The sequence below is a fragment of the Podarcis melisellensis genome (assembly GCF_964234715.1).
Source record: "Podarcis melisellensis genome assembly, chromosome: 5".
In the NCBI taxonomy this organism is placed as follows: Eukaryota; Metazoa; Chordata; class Lepidosauria; order Squamata; family Lacertidae; genus Podarcis; species Podarcis melisellensis.
Window position 1 is genome coordinate 9,347,891 of NC_138537.1, and position 25,336 is coordinate 9,373,226.

At 42.8% G+C, this 25,336-nt stretch overlaps 1 protein-coding gene across 1 annotated transcript; it reads left to right on the top strand.

Moving 5' to 3' along the window:
* The first annotated feature begins 260 nt into the window (after positions 1 to 260).
* MCCC1 (methylcrotonyl-CoA carboxylase subunit 1) lies at positions 261 to 24,581 on the top strand. Its single transcript, XM_081910978.1, has 19 exons — positions 261 to 506; positions 3,137 to 3,183; positions 3,667 to 3,806; positions 4,711 to 4,806; positions 6,830 to 6,951; positions 7,721 to 7,868; positions 9,557 to 9,678; positions 11,250 to 11,361; positions 12,861 to 12,942; positions 14,497 to 14,624; positions 15,485 to 15,668; positions 15,887 to 15,996; positions 16,579 to 16,795; positions 17,032 to 17,118; positions 18,958 to 19,007; positions 19,362 to 19,499; positions 20,349 to 20,456; positions 22,044 to 22,115; positions 24,343 to 24,581. The coding sequence occupies exons 1-19, from the start codon at positions 442 to 444 to the stop codon at positions 24,460 to 24,462; spliced, it is 2,148 nt and encodes a 715-aa protein (XP_081767104.1). The 5' UTR covers positions 261 to 441; the 3' UTR covers positions 24,463 to 24,581.
* The last annotated feature ends 755 nt before the right edge of the window (positions 24,582 to 25,336 follow it).

Consider the following 25,336-nt stretch of genomic DNA (forward strand, 5'->3'; position numbering starts at 1 on the left):
GACACCCGAGGACACCAAAACCTGCATTCCTGTACCCGTGAAAATCTACGAAAGCATATATATATATATATATATATATATATATATATATATATATATATATATATATATCACATTATTATTATTATTATAAATATTATTATTTAAAAAACACCACTTGCAGACAAAGAACAAGTGTTCGTGTTTCTGAGGTGGCCACACGCAGCTCTTTGCTTTTCCCCTCAGAGAGGCGACAGCCCTTCGCCCTCGCCACCTCAACCTGAGGCGGGAACGGAAGAATTCGTTCCCTCGGCCGGGAGAAGGGCGCTCCCACTTCCCGCGTCCTCCTCCTCCTCCTGGGGCCGCCCATGCCCTGCCTCCTCCCGGGCCCTCCTGATAGGCCCCTCCGCCGCCGCGGCCCAGCCTCCCGTCCCCGCCCAGCCCACCTCCCTCTCAGCAGCCATGGCGGCCTCTGCTCTGGCGGCGGCGGAGTGGCGTCTCCAGGCCCTGCGGGGGCTGCAGTGCCCGTGAGTGCGGCTGGGCCCCGGCAGGGAGGACGGGGCGCGCAGCGGGAGAGGAAGAAGGGAGGCCCCGCAGGAATGGACGGGCAAGGCCGACGCCTCGGGGCCTCGTCGTGGGTGCGGGGCGGGAAAGCTGAGCCGCAGCATCCCTCCCCCTCCCCGCTTTTCCTTCAGGGAAAGGGACGAGGCTTCACCCCGGGGCTCGGCGGCCCCAGAGAAGAGGGCGCCCCTGAGCATGTGCAGAGTGCATTTTTATTCCACCCTCCAATCCGCAATAACGAGCAGGACACTCCCGCATGTCTTTCGTCCGAGGCAGAGTAGAGCAGGGATACTTCCACTGTTAATTTCCACAAAGTTGCTGGGTTGGTATTTGGGGGGAGGGGGTTATGTTTGTGTGCGAGGGGAATGGGAACTCAATAATAATAATAATAATAATAATATTTTATTATTTATACCCTGCCCATCTGGCTGGCTTTCCTCCACCACTCTGGGCCGCTTTTAGAAAAATATTAAAATACAATAATTCATCAACTACTCAGAAAACAGTGCTCTCATTTAATAAGAAGCAGCTCTGGCTCCTTCAGATCTTCCAGATCTTGAAATAAATAAATACAGGTGTGCCAGGGCCAGATTTCACCTGACCAGCTGGCAGCGTGGAAGGGCATTGGAGGAATGTGTGTATGTTGTCCTGGAGGAAGCAAGATCTGTTTTTCTCAGGGAAAAGTGTTACTCAAGAGGTATTGGAAAGAAATGTTTAAAAACTGATGAATGACTGTTATAGATAGAAGAGGATTTACCCTGCTTGACTATTTTGTGGACGGGTTATAACAGGCATAGGCAAACTCAGCCCTCCAGATGTTTTGGGATTACAACTCCCATCATCCCTAGCTAAGAGGATCAGTGGTCAGGGATGATGGGAATTGTCATCTCAAAACATCTGGAGGGCTGAGTTTGCCTATGCCTGGGTTATAACAATGTATAAAAGCCATAGCAGAAATTGGTAATTGAATAGGTGATGTGTAGTGGGGGGAGAAGGGATGAATGTATTTTGAAATGATAGTTGGAAAAGTTATTTTACTGGGAGCAGCAAAGGAAGGGGGAAAATAAATTATGGAAGATCAATAAAAATAATTGGCAAAAAAATGAAAGGGCATTGCTTCGTGGCGGCAGTGTTACTATAAGCGGTTTGCATATGGAAAACCATAGGGTCCCGGTGATGCTACAAAACATTGCTGCCATTGAGTGGGTTAAGTTTTTGTGTTTTTGTCTGCAGAGGCTGGCATGGCTGCATGGAGCAGCTAGAAGAAGGGTGGTGGTGTTTGGATGAAATGGACCTTAGGGCTGTACTCTTACGTTGCTGGATTGGCATGGGTAAACAGTTCCGGTCATCTGTAAAGAGAGCCAAGCAAATTCCTGCATTGCAGGGGGCTGGACTAGAGGACCTTCAGTGGTCCCTTCCCACTCTACAATTCCATGATTCTATATACTCTTCTAGGACACAATGGAGGAGCTCTTGTGGGATCAGGCCAGAGGCCCATCCAGTCCCACCATTGTGTCCTTACAGTAGCCAGCCAGGTGACTATGGGAAGCCCATGAGCAGGACATGAACACAACAGCGCTCTTCGCACCTGCCATTCCCAGCAATCGGTCAGAGGTTTACTGCCTCCAACAGTTGGAGGTAGAAGGTAGCTATTGTGGCTAATAGCCACTTATAACCTAATTCTCTGTGAATTGGTCTTCTTTTAAAGCCACCTGTTTGCTGGAAGGAACCAGACACCCCAAATGGCTCGTCCTTGTGGAAATTGTTGAGGGGGTGTGGGATTTTGCCCTGGGATGGCCAATCCAGTAACATATGAATTCAAGACAACTAGGCAGGGATGTAGTAGGACAAGGACCTAAGTAGCTGCACCCCGTAGGTGAGACAATATTGCAACCAAGCTTGGTGGGATGAGCCCCATCACTGGCTTTCAGACATTTGATAAGGCAGCTTTCTGTGCTCCTAATTGAAATCATTATAGACCGGGCATACTTTTTGGGATGGCATAAACAGTATTTCCAAATTTGGCTTCACCACAGGAAAGGCAATGCAACACTGATTGTCTTGTTCTCTGCCCTGGGGAAACCCAGCCAGATAAGCGGAGTATAAACATTATTATTATTATTATTATTATTATTTGCATTATTTGCATTATTTGCTTCCTAGCCTGGAATTTCATACTTGATGCTGTATACTGAGCTGACATTTCTGTTGACTCCCAAGATTTCTCTTTCGGTTAGTTACCATCAGTTCAGACAATGCTATCAGCACATAGGTGAAGTTAGGGTTGTATTACTTTACACTTAACTTATATGGAACCACACCTGATTCTTCTTCTCTGGCTTGTTCTCAGCCATGTAGATATGACCAAGTGTACATTTTAAGTGCTGCATTCACACAGCTATGTTCTTCAGATCAGTTGTTACCATGTAGTAGCTCAACTGCAAAAGGAATTGTTAGAGATCAGTCAGGGGTTTTTTTTCTTATTGGGTTCCTCTACCCTTAACAATTGTACCCAGCATTTTATTTCCACCCCAGGAATAGCTCAATCGGCTAAATTTCTACTTTTCTTTTATACTATGCTGTTTCCCTTTTACAGAAAATGGATCTGGACAGCAAGGGTCAGAAAATACTCTTCTGCAAAAGGTGAACTGTTTGGATTATTGTATTTACAGGGGAAAAATGTGTTTTTAATGTTGACATTTTTGTAGCATCAGCTCTGCTTTTTAAAAAAATTAAATGCTCACCCTGGGTGCTTGCATCTGAAAGTTTTATTTGCAAAGAGCTTGCTGAAGTATGGCAAGCAGATAGATGGCAACAGTGTTTCTTTGCGTATTGAGATTTCCCCTAGAAACGGTAAATCCAGATTAAATGGGAGAAATACACAAGCTGACATTTCAATGGTAACCATATTGTGTTGATGCTGCAAAAAACTTGCATGCACGAGGAGCACCCATCTCACAAAAGAAAACCCCACCTCTGCAAGCACCCTTAAGCGAAGAAGCTTTTATTCATGATGTGGAAGACATGTTAAAAATAATAATAGGAATGAAGTTGTGCTACTGTTAGCAGTAACAATCATGGTTTAACACTTTTGAAACTTACTTTCTCCTTTTCTAAAACAAACAGGACAAAGAAATATTGAGAAAGTCCTTGTGGCAAATAGAGGTGAAATAGCATGCCGAGTGATGCGGACTGCCAGGAAGATGGGAGTGAAATCTGTGGCCGTTTACAGTGATGCTGACAGGAATTCAATGCATGTAGCAATGGTAAAACACACATTCGTTAAAACATGTAAGGGGCCAACCATGAAAACAATTGTGAAGAAGCGGAATTAAGTTGAACATGCAAAGCTGATTTAAACTGAGTCAGATTGTTGTTCTATATGAAACTTGGTTGTCTGCTCCTCCTTCTCCCCTCCATGTGGCAGATTTGTTCCCCAGAGTTTGTAGACGTCAGCTTTCTGATTGTAAATTGAAGTGACATCTTTTCTTTTAAAAGAAAGGGACAACTGAACTTGGAAGAAACAAAAAATGCTTGTACAGCCATACCTTGGTTTTCAAACAACTTAGTTCTCAAACCTTTTGGCTCCTGAATGCCACAAGCCTAGAAGTGAGTGTTCCAGTTTGCAAACTATTTTTGGAAGCTGAACATCCGATGGCGCTTCTGCAGCTTCCAATTGGCTGCAGGAGCTTCCTGCAGCCAATCAGAATACGCGCTTTGGTTTCCGAACATTTTGGAAGTCGAATGGACTTCCAGAACGGATTCCGTTCAACTTCCAAGGTACGACTATAGTAATTAATGCAAACATTTCCACATCTGGAAACTAATGACTCGGTCCTGCTTTCTTTGTATCTAGCCTTATTCCAGTTCCCCAGAATATGTTGGAAAGCCAATATACAGATTTATTCTTAATTATATTGCAGACTCAAGTTAAGGGCTCTTTATTTTAAAATTTCAGACCTACACAGTTTCTTATGTATAAGTCTCTGTATACTCAGTGGAACTCAAAGTAGTCTATAAATTCTGATTCAGTTGCGGTTCTGCTGTTTAAAGTCCCCCCCCCCCAAAAAAAGGGCTTCTTGGAATGTAGCTCTAAAATTAGCTGTTCTGCAATTGTCTGAAATGTAGCCAAATAATAATGTAAACACAGGTCCCTTTATTTCATTACAGGCAGATGAAGCGTATTTCATTGGCCCAGCACCATCTCAGCAAAGTTACCTGTCCATGGAAAAGATAATGCAGGTGGCCAAAAAGTCAGCTGCGCACGTATGTATTATAATTCGGTTCTTCATTCAACCTGCTTATACATGTATTGTTAAATAGATGTCAACTCTAGATGCTATTCAGTATTGAGTTTTACAGGGCAGCCAAGGCCTTAGGAGCAACTTAGCACAGAGTTTTGTAGTTCTACAATTGAAGAGATTCTCAACATGGTAAATGTGGAGTCCTGCATGCATCATTTCGACAGTTAGAAAGACATGAACTTCACTTTAAATCAGATAATTTTCCTTGGATCCCCCACTAGACATTAGGGGTTGCATTTCTGTTCGTGTTTGCCTTTCTCCACTAAAGCTACAGTGGTGCCTCGCAAGACGAAATTAATCTGTTCCGCAAGTCTCTTCGTCTTGCGGTTTTTTCGTCTTGCGAAGCACAGCTATTAGCGGCTTAGCGGCTATTAACGGCTTAGCGGCTATTAACGGCTTAGTGGCTTCAAGAAAAAGGAAACAAACTCGCAAGAACTCGCAAGACATTTCCTCTTGCGAAGGAAGCCCATAGGGAAATTCGTCTTGCGGAACGACTCAAAAAACGAAAAACTCTTTCGTCTTGCGAGTTTTTCGTCTTACGAGGCATTCGTCTTGCGGGGCACCACTGTACTTGTGTGGCTCATCCGAACTTTACGGGGAGTGTGTTCTCTCATGCGCTCCTCCTTGTGTACCTAAATCAGCAGGAGAGGCCCTGCTTCATAATGCCTTGCTGAGGGGAAGTTGGTGAGGATATGGGACGGGAATTTATTCATGATGGCACACACATTGTGGAATTTGCTTCCACATAAGGTCCACCTGACTCCCTCCTTAGTGTTTCCCACCAGAAGCCAAGGATATCTTAGAATAATAGAATCCCAGAATCATAAAACTGTAGAGTTGGAAGGGACCCCAAGGGTCATCTAATCCAACCCCCTGCAATGCAGGAATATTTTGCCCAATGTGAGGCTGGAATCCACAACCCTGAGATTATGATTCTCATGCTCTAATCTTAATCCTGAGCTTTCCCATTTAGCTAAAACATTGCTATTTTCTTTTGACTCTGATATTCCAGTTGGTTTTGTTTGTTTATACATTTGCTGGTATTTTAGCTTTAATTTTGAGTTTGTAAGGCTATATGTCTAGCATTTTTTTATTTAAAAAAATGGATTGTGTGTTTATTTCATAGGTTTGTTGTTTTATTTTGCTGCTTTGAATGCCCGTTTGGTGGAGAATGCTGTAAACAAGTGGTTCAAATTAATTATTAGGGCTTTGGCTACATAGGGATCTGCTTTATACCAGATCAGATTTCTTCTCCATCCAACTCAGCATTGTCTGCTTTGACCAACAGCAGCTCTCCAGGAAGAGGACTTTCCTAACACCTTCTAATGAGAGATGCCAGGAACTGAACCTAAGTTATTCCACATGCATTGAGCTGTGGTCATTTCCCATAAAGCTGAGCTAGGGAAGGCTGTGTTCTTGCAGCACTGCTGGTGCTTCTGCAGTGTTCTGCGTTTGGGCAGAGCTTAGTAGTTGCATCCAGGGTCCTGGTCACACTTCAATGACGCAACATCTGCTGACTGAAGCAAGTGAAAATTAGTGTGTTAGATATAAAAGTATAGGACTTCGTGTGCCATAAGCCAGGCATAGGCAAACTTGGCCCTTCAGATGTTTTGGGACTACAACTCCCATCATCCCTAGCTAATAGGATCAGTAGTCAGGGATGATGGGAATTGTAGTCCCAAAACATCTGGAGGGTTGAGTTTGCCTATGCCTGCCATAAGCAGTTAATAAAACGGTATTTCCAGTATCCAAGCCCAGAACTTGATTCTACGTTCCTCACTGACTTTCAAAGAAAGCTACAAGAAACCAAGGCAGACTGTGGAGCATCAGAATGTCCTTCTGATGAACAATATCCTTCCGATATTAGGTCGCTGCATTTGAGGCTCTGTGCAGCTTCTGAAATAGTTAATTGAGGGAAAGCTCATGCAGGGCACTGTGAGACCTGCCAGTCTCATACAATATGCCCTTGGTGCTTCCTGTTTTAGGCTATCCATCCAGGCTATGGCTTCCTGTCAGAAAACACAGAGTTTGCAGAGCTCTGCAACAAAGAAGGAATCATTTTTATAGGTCCTCCTTCATCTGCCATCAGAGATATGGGCATTAAGAGGTACTCTGTTTTGCTTCACGGCTAAACCTTTTTATACAGGGATGTTTCCTATAATGGTTAAGATGGTTTTGTGTCTGACTGTGATGGTGCTTTACCAACCTAGTGCTCTCCAGAAGTTTTGGACTACAATTCCCATCAGCCCCAGCTGCTGCAGCTGATGGGAGCTGTAGTCCAGAGTGTCTGGAGGTTACCCAGTTTGGGCAAGGCTGTTAATATAGCCTTGTGTTTGGGCTCCCCCATCCCCTCGTCTGTACAGTATGTGCAATGAATTAAGCCTACAGCATTTTCACTGGTCTGTGGGAATGACCACAAAGCGATACGGTGAACCTCAGCACGGAAGGAAATCTAAACTGTGTACAAGGCTGTAGAGCAAGACTAGAATCAGGTTTCAGAGCGTGACATGGCAGTTTTCTTATGCAAGCATAAAATTTGCGCTTTTTGAATTTAGCCCTCATAGAGTTATGGGAAGAACTCTATAAAGAAAAATAAAACAGACTGGAATTTCCCACCTGCTAAAACTTTTTAATCTCACGGGCTGATCAGATAAGCATTTTATATGCTGCATGTTCACATACCGGCAAGTTCTACTTTGCCCCCTTGTGGCTCCCCAGCATGCATACATGGCAAGGAATACGGTTCCTTTCTGTATGAGAAAATTGTAATGTTGGAAGCAGTCCTAGATTGTGGGAATAAAATGCAGACGATGAGATGTGTAACAAGAAGCCCTCACTGACATTGCCACTGAGTATCGAAAAATATTCTTTTGAAGCACTTCCAAAGCTATCATGTCTGCTGCCGGGGTTCCTGTTGTCGAAGGTTACCATGGTGAAGATCAGTCTGACAATTGCTTGGAAGAGCAAGCCAGAAGAATAGGGTATCCAGTCATGATCAAAGCAGTTCGTGGAGGTGGAGGAAAGGTAAGGGCAAAGGAATTTGATCCTCAGCTGATCTACTGTACAAACAGAACAGAGCAAAGATCTTCAGCTCTGGTAAATAAATGCTTAAGGTGTAATGTGCCAATCATTGTGCCAGCCTGACATCTCGGACCCTGGTCACGCTACAAAGTTATCCTATATGTCAAGGGTGGCTAATCTGTGGTCCTCCAGATGTTGCTAGACCACAACTCCCACCAGCTGCAGCTGGCATGGTCAGTGGTTAAGGATGATGGGAGCAGTTTCAGCCACATCTAGAGCACCACAGAATAGTCATTCCTGCTGTGCATTAATAGTGAACTCAACCTCTTTGTGAGAATCTATGTAATCAAACAGCACCATTCATATTCAGGTTTGCAGGAATACCAAAAAAATAAAACCCACATTGGGAGGAACCTAAAGGGACACGGGTAGCGCTGTGGGTTAAACCACAGAGCCTAGGGCTTGCCGATCAGAAGGTTGACGGTTTGAATCCCCGCGATGGGGTGAGCTCCCGTTGCTCGGTCCCTGCTCCTGCCAACCTAGCAGTTCAAAAGCACGTCAGAGTGCAAGTATATAAATAGGTACGGCTCTGGCGGGAAGGTAAACTGCATTTTCATGCGCTGCTCTGCTGGCCACATGACCCGGAAGCTGTACGCCGGCTCCCTCGGCCAATAAAGCGAGATGAGCGCCGCAACCCCAGAGTTGGCCACGACTGGACCTAATGGTCAGGGGTCCCTTTACCTTTAAAGGGTTTGGGGGCAGGGGCAAGACTGTGGCTGCTCAGTGGGCACAGAATGCTGATGGGGACAGAAACAAAACCAGGGAGGCGCAGGAATGGCGTGTCCTGGAAAAGTCGTGATGACTAGCTGACTGGTGGAAGCCTGAGTCAGAGCACTCCATGTTGCAACATTTGCATGTGGGCCTCAGTTGTCTTTTATCCTTATTTAAATTGCTAGCTGTCATCTCCCCATTAGCACCAGGACTTGTTGTTTTTGTTTAGTCGTTTAGTCATGTCCGACTTCGTGACCCCATGGACGGGAGCACACCAGGCACTCCTGTCTTCCACTGCCTCCCACAATTTGGTCAAACTCACGTTAGTAGCTTTGAGAACACTGTCCAGCCATCTCATCCTCTGTCATCCCCTTCTCCTTGTGCCCTCAATCTTTCCCAGCATCAGGGTCTTCTCCAGGGAGTCTTCTCTTCTCATGAGGTTGTCAAAGTATTGGAGCCTCAGCTTCAGGATCTGTCCTTCCAGTGAGCACTCAGGGCTGATTTCCTTCAGAATGGATAGGTTTGATCTTCTTGCAGTCCATGGGACTCTCAAGAGTCTCCTCCAGCACCAGAATTCAAAAGCATCAATTCTTTGGCAATCAGCCTTCTCCAAGGCTGAAATACTTGGTTTCATACAACTTGGTTTCATACAAATGCATGTTTTTACCATGGCAGTAATGCACCCAACAGGAAAGCGTGAGACAGTGGTTGCCAGTTTGGTCCCTCCTCAAAGTTACTACAACTATATGTTATGTACTCAGTGGCACCTGAACAGTAGCTGATTCAAAGTTAGTACTTGCATGAGTGATGCATCCATATTGTAAACCAACCTAGCAAAAAGATTTGGGACATCCTATTGTTTTTCACTCACTAATTTTTGCTCAATATTATTCTAATATACTGGTTTTGTCACACCGTAGGGCATGAGAATTGCTCTTTCCGAAAAGGAGTTTAAGGAACAATTGGAATCAGCCAGGAGAGAAGCCAAGAAGTCTTTCAACGACGATGCCATGCTGATAGAGAAATTTGTAGATAATCCACGGTAACTAAACCATCCATCTGCTTGTAATCTCTTTAATGAGTTTGTAGAACGAAAGTAGGAGAATTGATGGGGGTGTCTCTGAGTGTGCAGGTGAAGCATCAGCAGTGAATTTGCACCACCCCCTCCCCAAATCTCAGAAAAGCATGTTCAGGACATTTGGTAGGTGCACATCACTCCTCCTGCCCTGGAAAATCCATCCCTGGCTGGATGGATGAAACTGAGGATACCTGATAGACAATTTCCCTAGAGCTCTTGGGACATGGCACTGACCTCCCCAAGGTTGCTGTTTTTGCTGGGTGAGGAATTTATGATAGTAAGAGATGCAGCTATCCCACCCCCCCAAACCCCCCCCTCTTTCTCTTATCACTTTTCCCACTTCAAGATACTTGCAGACCACAATGTATAGTACTATATCTTTTAATAGTAGCAATGAACTATCTATGGTATTTAGAAGGCATATTCTGGGTTGTATGGTGCATGCTACAGTAGTCTTCACTACAGTATAAAATATTTCAGGGTTATAGTGATCTCTCTAATCCGTGTTAACAATTGTGAAGCCCCCTTAAAGTAATTGCAAATCACAGGTCCTTCAAGATAACAGTTGTGAGAACAAAACTTACATACACTGAAAAAGCAGGCAATAATAGTTTATTTATATGTGTATACTTTTTATCTGGTAATGTGTGAAAATGCATTCCTAAGTGTGGAGTATTGATTCCAATATATTAGTGATAATTATTCTGGAATATATTCTGGCCCTATAGACATATATAGTTGTGACAGTGCAAAGTGTAGCTTGCTATCAAAACTTCCTAAATGGGGCACTTTAAGTTCCAGGATAACAGTTTACTACAATGCAGATCACATGCTTGGTTGTCTTTCTGATCCTTCCGTTCATTTAGGGTTTTTAGCACAAGGTAACGAGTCAAGACCTAGTTTGTGATATTGCAAACATCAGACACATTGACCTTGTTCTGAATTGCTGTTTGAATTCTAGATCTCTCCAATAACTTACTAGTATTTAAAAACAAAAGTGTGCTTTTGAGAAATATTTGCTTAAGTGCATAGACCTTCCTTTTCCTAGAATATAATGTTAGAGATTAGCATGTTTAAAGTTATTTTAAATATGATGAAGGGTAGAAGAAAACACTGATCTTCCTGAGGTTTACATTGTTTCCAATTCTGAAAAATAAGATTATCTTTAAAATATAAAAAAAAATTCCTTCCAGTAGCACCTTAAAGACCAACTAAGTTGATGGACTTCCATTTCATGCGGCTCAATGTGGTGCCTTCCATGGTTCCAGTTACAGATAGGTAGCCGTGTTGGTCTGCCATAGTCAAAACAAAAAAAAAATTCCTTCCAGTAGCACCTTAAAGACCAACTAAGTTGGTCTTTAATATATGATAGGTTGTGCTAGTTGTCTTGAAGTGGCACAGACTACCGTGATGGAATAATGCACTTTGCTCTTTAAAAAATGGCACTAATGGTCATTGGCACTGATGGACATGAACCTTTATTTATTAATATTTACATCTGAACCTTTATTTGTTAATTTTTACACCCGAAACAGGCATGTAGAAGTTCAGGTATTTGGAGACCAGCATGGCAATGCAGTTTATCTGTTTGAAAGAGATTGTAGTGTACAGAGAAGACATCAGAAAATTATTGAAGAAGCTCCAGGGGTGAGTGACTAGTTTCTGAAAAGGTGATTGAAATAGATGTAAGTGCCTTTTTTGGTTTACTTTATTAACATGTTTTTTTGTTTTTCACATGTGATACCAATGGCTTCTTGGTATATATTATTATTACTACTTTGCAGAATATAATACTAGTTTCAGAAACACCCAAACACTTCTAACATGGGATTTTGTGTGTGGTTTTTTATTGTTGTTTTTTAACCACATTGAGTTTGGAAATCATGCTAGTATCCTGTTGCTAAACTGTAGAGCACATGCACACACTTCTGAAGCTACTAGAGAAGCTACTTTTTCTGGAATGTTCTGTTAGTTTATCTGGGCTTTTCTGAGCTACCTAAGCTATTCCTGAAATGTGTTTTATACTGGTGATGCCTCATTGGTTCGACCATGTCTCTATTATGTTTAGCTTACTGATGACTTTGTAACTTATAAAGTAGCACTCTATGCGTTGGCAGCTAAGAAGATCAGGAGGGAAGAACTAGATAAAATAGCGGTCAACTGCAAAGGGGATTTGGATATTTAATTTGGCACATTTCACTAGAGAATCTTCTGCTATTCTGTTTTATGCAACAAACAACCTTAGTAGTTTAGTAGTGTCAGTATATGGAAACATCACCGCTGCAGACAGCCAGTTTGTTGACATCACATGATGCGCTTATCTGTGGGAAAGAAGAATTTCCCAGGACATTCACAGGCTGGATAAGTCTTTGTGAAGAGTGTAACTTGAAACCTTCTGACTGCGTATGTTCAGGAAGTTTGTCAGACTTGCTGGAAGAACTGAACTGAAAGGACGTGTTTTTCTCTAGTGCTGTAATGTCAGAAATAAACATCATGTAAATAGATTTCTGACTTATTTTTCTTTCCCCTGCGGAAGCAGGAGGGAGGGGTTGTGCATTTTACCCATGCTTGGGAAAATGTCGCCTATCAAAATCTCCCTGGTCTGTCTGGATATCAGCCAGAGGAGGTTACCGGTAAGCAAGCTCCGAGGACAGTGAGAGGGGCCAGCCTTTATGGAGGGGGTTTGCAAACCAACAGTGACCGTGGTTTATATTGTATGTGTGGTGCCTGATGATTTTTAGGTTATTGGTGTTTTTCCGTTTGTTATTTTTCTGAAGGATGCCATGGACTATGGCTAGCACAATAAAAGTTGATGATGATGATGGTGATGTTCAGCATGTGGTTCCAAAAGACTTTATTTATTTGTGCACACATGTTAAGCCTTTCGTCAACATGCTTATATTTAAAGGGGTTGGATATTTTTCTTTGCACGGTTTTGAAACCATCAGCGCTCAGTTAAGTGATCTGTTCTGGTAACAGCTTCTCTGTGAGGTTCATCTTATGTAGATGAAATGTGGCTTGAATAACTGCATGTGAAAAGAAGAGGTTTTTTTTAAAAAATCTGTTTTTCCCCAGATAGATGATACCTGCATGCAAGCACATAAATGTGGTATAAATGTAGTAACATTATTTCAACCTTTTCTTAGCCAGGAATTAAGCCTGAAATACGAAGGAAACTTGGAGAAGCAGCTGTCAGGGCAGCTAAAGCTGTGAACTATGTTGGAGCAGGTATTGCAAACTTAACTTCCTTTTAGTGCTGTATTTAGTTTCACATTGAAAGTTACGTACCCATATGGGAGGCATGCTTAGAGGAAGGCTGCTTTAAGTGGAAATGTAGAGTTTATAAAGTGATTCTAGCTCTAACTTGGGTGGATAAAATTTGAAACTGCAAAGGAAAGATTAAAAAACCACCACCCAGAATAATATTGTCTGTACATTTATTTATTTTTTTCAATCTAGACGTGAAGTCTGCAGCCAAAGATTTAGCTAGCTATTTTAAGTGAATATGTAAAGGTCACTCATCTTTATCTTTGTGGCTCTTGGCTGTGTGTTCCCTTTCTCTCTGCCCTTTCATTCCTTGTTGCTTTTCGCCCTCAGTCTCCTGCCTTTCGGCTTTCTTTTCATGCTCTTCATAATTCCCTGCACCTTGTACTTTTATTTTCCTGGGATGTTAAGCCCAGACACTGAGATCCAGCGCCGAGGGCCTTCTGGTGGTTCCCTCACTGCGAGAAGTGAGGTTACAGGGAACCAGGCAGAGGGCCTTCTCGGTGGTGGCTCCCGCCCTGTGTAACACCCTTCCATCAGATGTCAAGGAAATAAGCAGCTATCCTATTTTTAAAAGACATCTGAAGGCAGCCCTGTTTAGGGAAGTTTTTAATGTTTAATGCTGCATTGTGTTTTTAATATTTGATTGGGAGCCGCCCAGGAAATAATAATAATATTATTGTTGTTGTTGTTGTTGTTGTTCTGCCTCACTGCTTCTGTCCAGAATAAGGGAAGCAACTACTTTGCTTTCCCAGGGGTTTTTAAGTCCGTGCAGTGCAGCAGCTAAGCCCAGGTTTGACTTAGGTGTCATTCAAAGCCAGGCTCGTGGTTGAGACAGTGTGGTTTAGTGGTTAAGAGCGGTGGACTTGTAATCTGGTGAACCGGGTTCGATTCCCCGCTCCTCCACATACAGCTGCTGGGTGATCTTGGGCTAGACACACTTCTCGGAAGTCTCTCAGCCCCACTCACCTCACAGAGTGTTTGTTGTGGGGGAGGAAGGGAAAGGAGAATGTTAGCTGCTTTGAGACTCCTTCGGGTAGTGATAAAGCGGGATATCAAATCCAAACTCCTCCTCCTCTTCATATCTCTTCTCCTTAACCATGATCTGTAGCTAAAGCGTGTCCTATGGTTTGTCCTATGGATGCAGGTTACGGTTTGAAAGGCATGCTGTGCCAAACTTTGGCTGTCCTGCACTGTCCCCAAACGCCCAGGGAGGGGCAAAGTGACTGCAAGCTTCTCTTCTGAAGCCAGCGTGTTTGTGTGGTCACAGTAAACCAGAATCTGAGTAGGTTTAAGGCTGCATTTGACTGAGAAATAGTTCCACTGGATTAGGGTGTTATACTTCCTGGAGGATTTCCAAGCTGTGGTTTTGGATCAGGCTTTTAAAAATATAGATAAGATGCTTCATATCGACAACAGACAGCAAACTCTGTGGACAATGGCGTTATGCCATTGTGGGACTTTGTTTAGAGAAAGCATTTCCGCCGCTATTAAATGTACCAATCTTAAATATTTCAGGAACAGTGGAATTTATTATGGATAGTGAACATAATTTCTATTTCATGGAGATGAACACCAGGCTGCAAGTGGAGCACCCAGTTACTGAGATGATCACTGGGACAGACTTGGTGGAATGGCAACTTAAGGTAAGGGCTTATGAGGGCAGCATTCATAGGAACATAGGAAGCTGACTTAGACTGAGCCAGACCCTTGGTCCTTCTAATTCAAAATTGTCAGTGCTTATTGGCGGAAGCTCTCTATAAAGTTTCAGACTGTGGGCATTCCCAAGCCTACCTGAAGGTGCTGGGGATTGAACCAGGGACTTCGTGCATGCCAGTAAGATGCTCTGCCTGTGCCTCCATTTGAAGCCAAGCATTGCTGTTTACCACCAGTGTGGGAAGGTTTCTCCTTGGGACAGTGAATTCTCACTCTTTCTGTCCAGGCTGATGCTAAATTGGGCATTGAATGAGAGTATGTAAATGCAGTAATATTAGAAGTTAAGGATGCATCAAGAACGGCACATGGGAAGTCACTTGAACAAAATTGTATTAATTGGGAAATATTTTGTATAATTGGGTTGAGATCTGGAAAACCAATAAAAATAATTGGCAAAAACATGAACGAGGATCTGGGATAGACTTGCTTCAAGTTATTCCACTGTGTGAGTGCTTTCCCACACGTTTGCTACAGTCTGACATGAGAATTAAAAATGGGAAGGATTAGCTAGTTGCAGGTATTATAGAATTCAATCTGTTGCTCTGTAGATGATTTGTGAATGAGAGTTTAAAGCAGGAATTGCCAACCTGCTTTTCTGTCTGCTGTACAGCTGTCAAAGGCACAAGAACCCTGTTTTTTTGTGCAGTGTAAACCCTAAACCTCAAATACCTCAAGGATTTCTACTACTCATATTTTGCTGCCCGATTTTTCTGTGATTCCTTGATACCCTCACAGTCCAAAGACACTATTCTCAATCCCATAGAAAAAGCAAAACTGGTTTTCTTTACAGGTTGCTTCAGGGGAGAAGATTCCTTTGACTCAGGAAGAGATCTATCTTAATGGACATGCTTTTGAAGCCAGGATCTATGCCGAAGATCCAAACAACAACTTCATGCCGGGGGCTGGACCCTTATTGCATTTGTCTACACCACCCTCTGACAGTTGCACCAGGATAGAAACCGGGGTAAGACAAGGTAAACTGAACCTCCTTGCTTCAAATTAGTGTCAGGGACATTCTTTTCGCTTTAAGGGTGCTATTGTAGTTTCAAAAGCAAAGGGGATGGTTTACTAATCTATCCTTTGCCTTGACCAGGTTTTCCATAACTGACTAAAGGAAATAACGGGGTACGAACTGACTCCTTTTTACGTTACTCATTCTGGCAAATTGCTTTCCCAACTCTTCCTATTTCAGGGGATGAGGTTTCTATATACTATGACCCAATGATTGCTAAGTTGGTCGTTTGGGCAGAGGATCGTCAAGCAGCGTTAAGGAAATTAAGATACTGCCTTCGGCAATATAATGTAAGTACAGACGACATTATGATTTATAACGTTTGGGTCCTATCTAGTGCTTTTCCTTTGGGGGTACGCAGGGGTACACGTACCCCTAAACATTTTGTGTTGCCCTGACTGACCGACAGACCAACATGCCAGCTGTCTCTGCAATAGCAGGACTGGACTGGACCTCTGTCATTCTCCCGGCCGGTGCCTGGGGAGGGGAGTCTGGGGCAGCCGTGGTGGAGGCGATGGCACCGCTCCTCCTCCTCCTGCCAGGCTAGAGCCAGCCAGTGAGTGCTTGTCCCTCCTTGTTCAAGCCAACCCCGCCATTGCCATCGTTCAAGCTCCGCCACCTTGCGTCCCTCGTCTGGGGGTTGGGGGGGGAGGAAGAGGGGGGGGTAGCCAAAATGAGAGTACCCCTAAACATTTTTAAAGAAAAAAAAGCACTGCTCCTCTCTGATAAAGTAGGGGACAGAGACCTGTGGCCTTCCGGATGTTATTGGACTGTGTCTCCCATCATCTATGACTATGCCTGTTGGAGCACGTGACTGCGGCAAACGGCTTGCCTTCACCCAGTGTCCTTTCTTTGTTCCCTTCCCTTGGCAGATTGTAGGGCTAAGCACCAATGTTGATTTCTTGCTGGACCTCTCAGGCCACCCGGAGTTTGAGGCTGGAAATGTTCACACCAATTTTATCCCACAACATTACGATGAGCTATTTCCACCCAAAGAGGCAATATCTGAAGTGGCCTTATGCCAGGCAGCGCTTGGACTCATACTGAGGGAGAAAATTGTGACCGACACTTTTAGAATGCAATCAGGAGGTAGGCTTGAGGCATCTTTGGCTTTTTAGAATCCTTTCTGTTACAGGGAAGAATATGCCGTGTGTGTCTACTCTCTCCCCCTCTCTCTCTTTCTTTTATTTATTTGTTTCACATTCATAAGCAACAATTTTCCAGATCCCATAATTGCTTACAAGCAGAATTCTCTGCTTGATAGAGCTCCCCCATTCATTTCAGTGGAGCAATAACTGAATCTTTCTCCATTTTTTATATTCCAGATAAGTTCTCTCCATTTGCATCCAGCAGTGGAAGAAGAATAAATATACCTTACGTTAGAAACCTGACTCTTTTAGATGGTGAAAATAGTAAGTGACTTAGTTCTGAATGCCGAGAACTTGAGTGGCAATCTTTATTCTATAGCTGAGGAGGACAAAGAGACATTAAGTAGTACAATAATTCAAAATGCCGTTCTTTTTACGTACATTGGATGGATTTATATAGATCACTTGGCATGTACTTAAACTGCAAGCATGGTTTTTTGTTTTCTTTGTTACTTTCATCAGAGCTGCCCCATATTTCCTGGTTGTTTTCGCAAAGACCTGTTTTGTTCATGCTGTTCAACATTCTCAACACTTTGGGAAGCAGGCCTTGCCACTACTGCATGCTTACATGGGATTAGATGTGCCCTAGGTATAATACTGAGTGATTTTAGTATTTTGTGGGATACCTTTTTTGTGCTAAGGGCTGCTTCACCCTGCTGGAAAGCTGCTGGGAGGCAACATATATGTTTCAGTGTTGGATGGGGGCCATGCACAGTCATACACTATGTGCAAAGACAGGCACATAGTCATATATGCACAGAAAGCTATTTCCCATGAAAACTCTACTCAAGTTTCACATTCTGTTTTCTGAAAAGAAAGGAAGTTCTCCAACACCCTTCCCTTCCCTGCCCTGACATGCAAAAAGAACTCAGTTGTCTAAGCAGCACATCTGAACCACGACCCCTCTCAAAATGTTACATTTCAGGATGCAGTTGCATCCTAAAAATTGATGGCATGCAGTTGCAAAATGGCATGCAGTTGCTTTTTTGCACACTTGCAAGGGGCTACAAGTCTAGACTGAGCCCTAGAAGGCCTGCTTCTGCATTGACACCAAGTGGTCATCCGCAACTGGTAGTGCCTTCTCAGAAGTTCTTAAACATCAGCTTGGCCTGTATTGGGGAAGTTTGCCTGCTAGGTAGCCTAGTCCTAAATTGTTTAGGGCTTTAACTGCTAACATCAAAACATTGAACATGGCTCGGTAGCTGACAGGTAGCCAGTGCATATCTAATACAGTGGTACCTCTAGTTACGAACTTAATTCATTCCGGAGGTCCGTTCTTAACCTGAAACTGTTCTTAACTAGAGGTGTGCCATCCTAATGGGGCCTCTTGCTGCCGCTGCGCTGCCGGCACACGATTTCCGTTCTCATCCTGGGGCAAAGTTCTCAACTCGATTTACCGTATTTTTCGCTGTATAAGACGCACCAGACCACAAGACGCACCTAGTTTTTGGAGGAGGAAAGCAAGAAAAAAATATATTCTGAATCTCAGAAGCCAGAACAACAAGAGGGATCACTGCGCAGTGAAAGCAGCAATACCTCTTGCTGTTCTGGCTTCTGGCATAGCTGCGCAGCCTGCATTCGCTCCATAAGACGCACACACATTTCCCCTTACTTCTTAGGAGGAAAAAAGTGAGTCTTATACAGCAAAAAATATGGTAACTCTTCCAGGTTAGCAGAGTTTGTAACCTGAAGTGTTTGTAACTCGAGGTACCACCGTACGTGTAAAGCTGTGTCTCCCACTGAGCAACCTAGCAGCTCCATTTTGTACTTTTCGGCTGCTTCTGAACCAAGTGCAAGGGCAGCCTCTCGTTAGTTTAATTGTGAATCACTGTAGTGGCACAGTATGGCAGAAGATGATGAAGGGAACAAGGAGCCCACACTTGTGCAGAATGGGGAGAGAGAGAGAAAGTGAAACTACTTAGAGCTTTCAACGGATAAGTGGCGTACAAATTTTAAAAATAAAGATAAATGGAGAGGAGGTGAGCGACTTCGAAGAGGTGCAGCTCAATTGGATGTGCATTATTTTGGGGTTTTAATTCCTCCTGTCCCCTAAAAAAAACAAAAAACCACTTGGAAGTAATTTAAATCTTTATTTTCTAACAGAAGTGAATATGATCGTAACCTACAATCGTGATGGATCATATGACATGCAGGTAAACATCCTCTATGTAATTTGAGTTACTTTTTCTGTGTAGTTTTTTGCAAATCCTTTGTGGCCGATATGTATTTGACCCACTCCCATCTCTGTGGACTGAGACAAATAGGATAGAGTTTCTAAGGGGCATATGGGTGCCTTTTTTCATATTGGTGAGCCTTAAAGTTTCTCCTCTCATCCATCCTTGGAATGCAGCATGATCTATCCATCTCCCAAGTTTATTTCCTCAAAAGCGGTACATGGACCAGGGAGTTAAAATTCTGTATTTCTGCATTGCAAGAGGTTGGCCTAGATGACCCTCAGGATACCTTCCAACTCTGCAGTTGTATGATGCTATGTAATTGTATTTCAGATACAGAATAAATCTTTCCATGTTTCTGGAGATCTTTCGAGTGATGGTGATTTGGATTGCATAAGATGTTCAGTAAACGGAGTTGTTCATAAATCCAAGGTGGTGATTTTGGGCGACGCCATTCACCTCTTCTCACCGGTAATATTTTCCACTTGATTTATCTGGAGAATAAATTAACAGCCAGGGAAATGAGTGTTTTTTTTAAAAAAGGGAAACAATTATAGATCTGGATACATCTATTTACATTTGGGAGAACAGGGACTGAATGTGTGACTCTAAACTTTTATGTAAGCAGCTCATAATATTCTTGTGACACTTGAAAATTCATAGCTTTAATTAGTAGCTAAGGCTAATTAGTCGATACTGAACTGTTCAGTGAATAAATTGGCTTGTAAAGCTAAATGCCTCACATCTTTAAGTCATAAGGATGGGGAGTTGGGGCATGGATCTTAAAATTTAAAAGAATATCCTAAATGACTAGATGTCTGTGTAAGCTCCTGTGAATCAGGGCTGCAATATTTGAAATGTATTCATGAGGAATTACACATTTTTAATCCAGCCCATTCATATTCATGCTTTATATCATTTCCAAAATATGTGTTGGCTTAGACTCGCATGCTTTTCATACATTATTGTCATTGCTACATCTTGGAAGTAAGTTAAGTCTAAGTAGGCTTGGGAAGTTAATTCAAAATAAGGTAACAAATTACCTTGGTGTTTTCTGAATTACATTGACAACCTCCTTTATAAGAAGTAATATTCTGTTGGTGGTCTCAGAAGGCTGCTTTTTCAGTAAAAAGTGATTAAAGTGAATTAAAAAGGTTCTCTTAGTGAACATCATGTAAACTCCTTGTCAATAAATCAAGTGTTTAATGTCCATCCTAGTTACACCTGTCATTTCAGGATGTGGAAAATATAGGTTTGTACCAGCTGTAAAAAGTGTTGTTGCACTCATCTGTTCGTGGTGTATTTTTTTTTCTTCTCCAGGAAGGTAGTGAGCAGATTGGTCTTCCTGTGCCAAAGTATTTATCCGGAGTGGGTTCAGTTGGAGATCAGGGTGGGGCTGTGGCCCCCATGACGGGGACAATAGAAAAGGTAATTCTGGAGGGATCTGTGTGTGGGTGTGGCAGAGCCTTTTCTCTTTGTAAACTGCTTTACAGGTTTTTAAAAACAATTGGCACATGAATTTTATGAAATAAATAAATATATGAGGCGCATTGCCCTTTTGTATCAAAGGTGATGCATTGATGTCTCCTGCAGGGACAGTTCGCACATGCCATTCACTCCTGGTTACTTATCATCCTTCCTTACTGTAGAGTGTGGTTGCCTTCAGTAGATTGCTGCTTACTTTGCAACTAGCTGCTTCCTTTAAGCTCCTCTGCTGAAGAATCTTGAGGAATTGCGGCATTGCAGCAAATTCTGTAGCATGTTCTCACTTCATGCAAAGCAATTAGCAGATCTTTTGAGTCTCCTCACACACACACCCCCATGTGAACTGAGAATATGGCCAGGAACACACCAGTCTCCCATGCTTGTATGGAAGACACGTAGGGGAATTGAAGACAAGATTACGTTCAAGGAAGCTTGTTCACTGCTATGGATCTTCTCACTGAAGCTCATATGAGTTCCTCAAGTTCCTCCCTTGAAAAGGATTTCTCAGCTGTCTTCCTTCTTCATTGCCATCTGACTGTAATCTCTTTGTCCTCACAACTAGCTGTTGGTCCACATCATCTGCTGTCAAACATTATAAACCCTCTAGGCCGCATTGCTGTTCTGTGCTGCTGCTTTGTTCATCAGTTTGCTTTGTGGCTTTAGTTTATGATATTATTATTATTATTATTATTATTATTATTATTTGTACTTGTTTTAATAGTGGCATTTTTGTAACTTGCCCTGGGACTATTCCATGAAGGGCCAGCCATTAAGTACGACTCATAAACAAAGATGGCAGGTGATTTCATGTTCTCTAATTCTTACAGCCCGTTTACTCATGGTGTGGATTTACTTGCAACTGGGGGCTCCTCTGGACTTTTTTTTTAATTGCACATGCATGATGATATGCACTCACGATGCTGTCAGGGTGGTCATACATGATCCCAATTTTCAATATTTCGGGATGCTCATACAGCTTCATTTCCAGTCAGTGCATATACTGTAGTGTCTTGCTGAAATCCTGTAACCACAAATATTCCGGGGGTGTTTTTTCCCCCCACTTTCATTGCACTATTGCCCCTCTGGACAGCGATGATGTGGTCGCATTGGCGAAGCAAAGCAGAACAACTAAAGCAGAATAAATCCATCATTAATACACTCTTACTATGTCAAGAATATATTGCAGAACACCTGCAATAAAACACCAGTCTGGAACATACATATATAGCAAGAGCCATGACCAGTAATCCCTCCCTAGTCCATATGCCTCTATAATACATACGTGGTGATAAATGTTCATATGAACAAATTATATTTTTGGGTGCACATTTTCATAGGTGCACTTTTAAAATGTCACCGTGTTGGAGAAACCAGCTGCAAAGGTAAACTTAGAAAAAGATTGCCATTCTTCATCCTCACACAAGGAATCTTTTGTCCTCTTTATTGCTTTCTGTGAACTTGGAGAGAAACACTATATTTGTATAGGAGGAACGTGACACCTGGCTTCTCACTCGCTTTTCAATTTGTTAGGTGTTTGTGAAAGCTGGTGATAAAGTCCAAGTCGGAGACCCGCTGATGGTTATGATAGCTATGAAAATGGAGGTGAGTATCATAACATTTTAATCATGGAGAAGACAAGAGGGATTTGGTTTTGGTTTATTAGCACATCATATAAAGTGTTCCTTAAATGTTGCAGGCATAGTATGTTAACTGACTAGTTGTTTAAGGATTGTGCTGGTTTTATTGGCATGACTGATTTCTAGCTGTAACAAACTGTCCTAATGTTTCCCAGGAGCAAATCTTCCATTGCGTTTGCATGTTGGAATATTCTGTATAGTTTAGAAAAATGATCCCTCGCCCCCCCCCCCCTGCCATTTAAGCATTTCTATTCTATCCAAGGCTTGGTGCTATACAAATTCCAACAAGCAAAGAATCTCTCTAAAAACCACTGCATTTTTTCTTCATAATGCTCCTAGTAATTAATCTAAACCGTTGCAGGGTATGCATTTATAACTGTGTTTTGGCTTTGCTGGGTTCCTTAATAATAACCTCAAACAAACTGGCTCAGTTTGCCTTATTAATTGGATTCCACCTTGCGCACTGAACTATTGTTAGGCACTGTTGTAGAGCAGTGCGTAAACAAAAGTGGTGCTGTGTCAGAAATGGTAGAAATCGCAACTTGATGCTAAGTGACCCTTTTCCTCAAGCAATATATCATGTGTGAGCTTTTGACCCATCATTTTGATATAGCCTTGCATGACACACACTTAATTTCTAAAGCCAAAACCCAAAAATATCCTCTTAAGCACTCAGTCTAGCCTTAAAGGTTTGGAGCAGGGGAGAGAAAGACAAAATCTAGGGCAGGTAGATGCAGTTCATGGAGGGCCAGGTGATAGAACCTTCAGCATCCTACCAGAACTTTGGCCAATGTCCCAGCCACCTCTGCCAAAGTAATTAAAATGTGGTCTTCAATAGAATATAATTCGTAATATGCTTTTACAGGTATAAATCTGTGAAATTTGTAGGACAACGATCAGTGCTGTGATAAAAGTGCCCTGGGAGCAGTGCTATCATGGCACCGGTCTGTTTGGGAGGAACAAGAACCTCGGCTGAGTCTGGGTACCACTTCCTCCCCAGCAGACAGTGTGATCACCTGATTGGCTGATGGGAGGATGCCCTGATGCTCTGATGCACCACAGAGGATGCTCTGATGCACCACAGTGCAATAGATAACCATCGTTCGCATGGAAAGGGTTAACTTCCCACTCTGACCCATCCTACTCTGCAGATAATTGTTGCTGTGATTGTTGTTGTTTAGTGGTTTGGTCATGTCTGACTCTTCATGACCCCATGGACCAGAGCACGCCAGGACTCCTGTCTTCCCCTGCTTCCCGCAGTTTGGTCAAACTCATGCTTGTAGCTTCGAGATCACTGTCCAACCATCTCATCCTCTGTCGTCCCCTTCTCCTTGTGCCCTCAATCTTTCCCAGCATCAGGGTCTTTTCCAGGGAGTCTTCTCTTCTCATGAGGTGGCCAAAGTATTGGGGCCTCAGCTTCAGGATCTGTCCTTGCAGTGAGCACTCAAGGCTGATTTCCTTAAGAATGGATAGGTTTGAGCTTTCAAGAGTTTCCTCCAGCACCATAATTCAAAAGCATCAATTTTTCAGCGATCAGCCTTCTTTATGGTCCAGCTCTCACTTCCATACATTACTACTGGGAAAGCTTTAACTGTTGCTGTGATAAGGTTACCTAAAAGCAAAGTGATATGTTCTTATCTGTTGGGATGGAATAGAGGAATCCAGTACTGATGCTAGGTAGCTCTCCCTGCCCCCCTACCTTAACATTTCTGCATCCATTGTTGTACTTGGATATTTATCTGTATCGAAAAAAATTAAAATTTCTGTTCAGTAAATCAGCATTCTTTCGTTTGAGCCCTGAACCATGGGTTTTGGGTATAATGTCTGCACAGGAATCCTGTACAGTGGTACCTCAGGTTACAGACTCTGCTAACCCAGAAATAGTACCTTGGGTTAAGAACTTTGCTTCAGGATGAGAACAGAAATCGTGCTCCGGCGGTGCGGCAGCAGCAGGAGGCACCATTAGCTAAAGTGGTGCTTCAGGTTAAGAACAGTTTCAGGTTAAAACGGACCTCCGGAATGAATTAAGTACATAACCAGAGATATCACTGTATTGGCTTATAGATGATCTGCATATTTTAAATGAGGTGCCCTAATATATAGCTCTTATTTGTACAACTGATGGTGCCAACTTGAAGTTTTAAATAGAGAAACAGTGATTGTTTAGCTAATGTATACTTCTTTCTCTGCAGCATACCATACGGGCTCCAAAGGCGGGAATAATTAAGAAGGTTCATTACCAGGAAGGATCACAGGCCAACAGACATGCTCCACTAGTTGAGTTAGTGGAAGAAGACTCTGAATCTGAATAATCCCTGGTGAATGTCGGTGATGCCTTTTGATTTTTTTTCCTGATTCTTTTTTATTCCTCAAGAAAACATCTTTATATTTTATTAATTTAATTATTACTAATAAAATGCTATCATAATAATTTGAATAGTTTCTCATCACACCTTTAGACTGCCTCCAAATTCTGTTCTCCACTTGATTACTCAACAACTGATGCAAAAACGGCAGAGTTTTGTGGCCCCTTAAAGACTTAACACATTTATCACTTTCATGGGCTACAGCCCATTTCACCAGGCACAGGAAGTGTTATTCTGAGTTTTGGGCGCTTTGCGCCTGGTTGGGATGGAATTATAAGCAGTGAGGTCACTAAATTGGAGAGAAGTAGAGACAGTGGTGATTACCAGCCAGATAGGCGGGGTATAAATAATAATTATATAAATTATGATTGCATATTTAACTGTGGTCATTCAGACACACACACACAGTTGGAGTGATTACACATCTGAAAGGGAGAGGGGACTGCCTCCAAGTTGACAATGGGTGATGTGAAAGTTCTGGCTGTTGAAGGAATTTGTAATGGCTCATTCAGACGAGCAAGGCATCACGGGATGCTGTAGCCAATGAGTGGTAAGGATGCATCATTGGGAGATTGTGGACTCTCCTTCATTGGAGGTTTTAAGGCAGAGGGATGGCCATCTGCCATGGATGCTTTAGTTGGACTGGATGATCCTCGGGGTCCCTGCCAATTGTATTTTATGATTCTGTGGTACATGTCACGTAATGGCTAGCTGGTTGTGATGTACACTGACAGAGCACTCCTAACACATAGGTCGAAAGAAAGACACTTGTTAGTAAAAGTGCAGTCTCTTCACTGTTTGCACAGCTGAATGTGTTCCA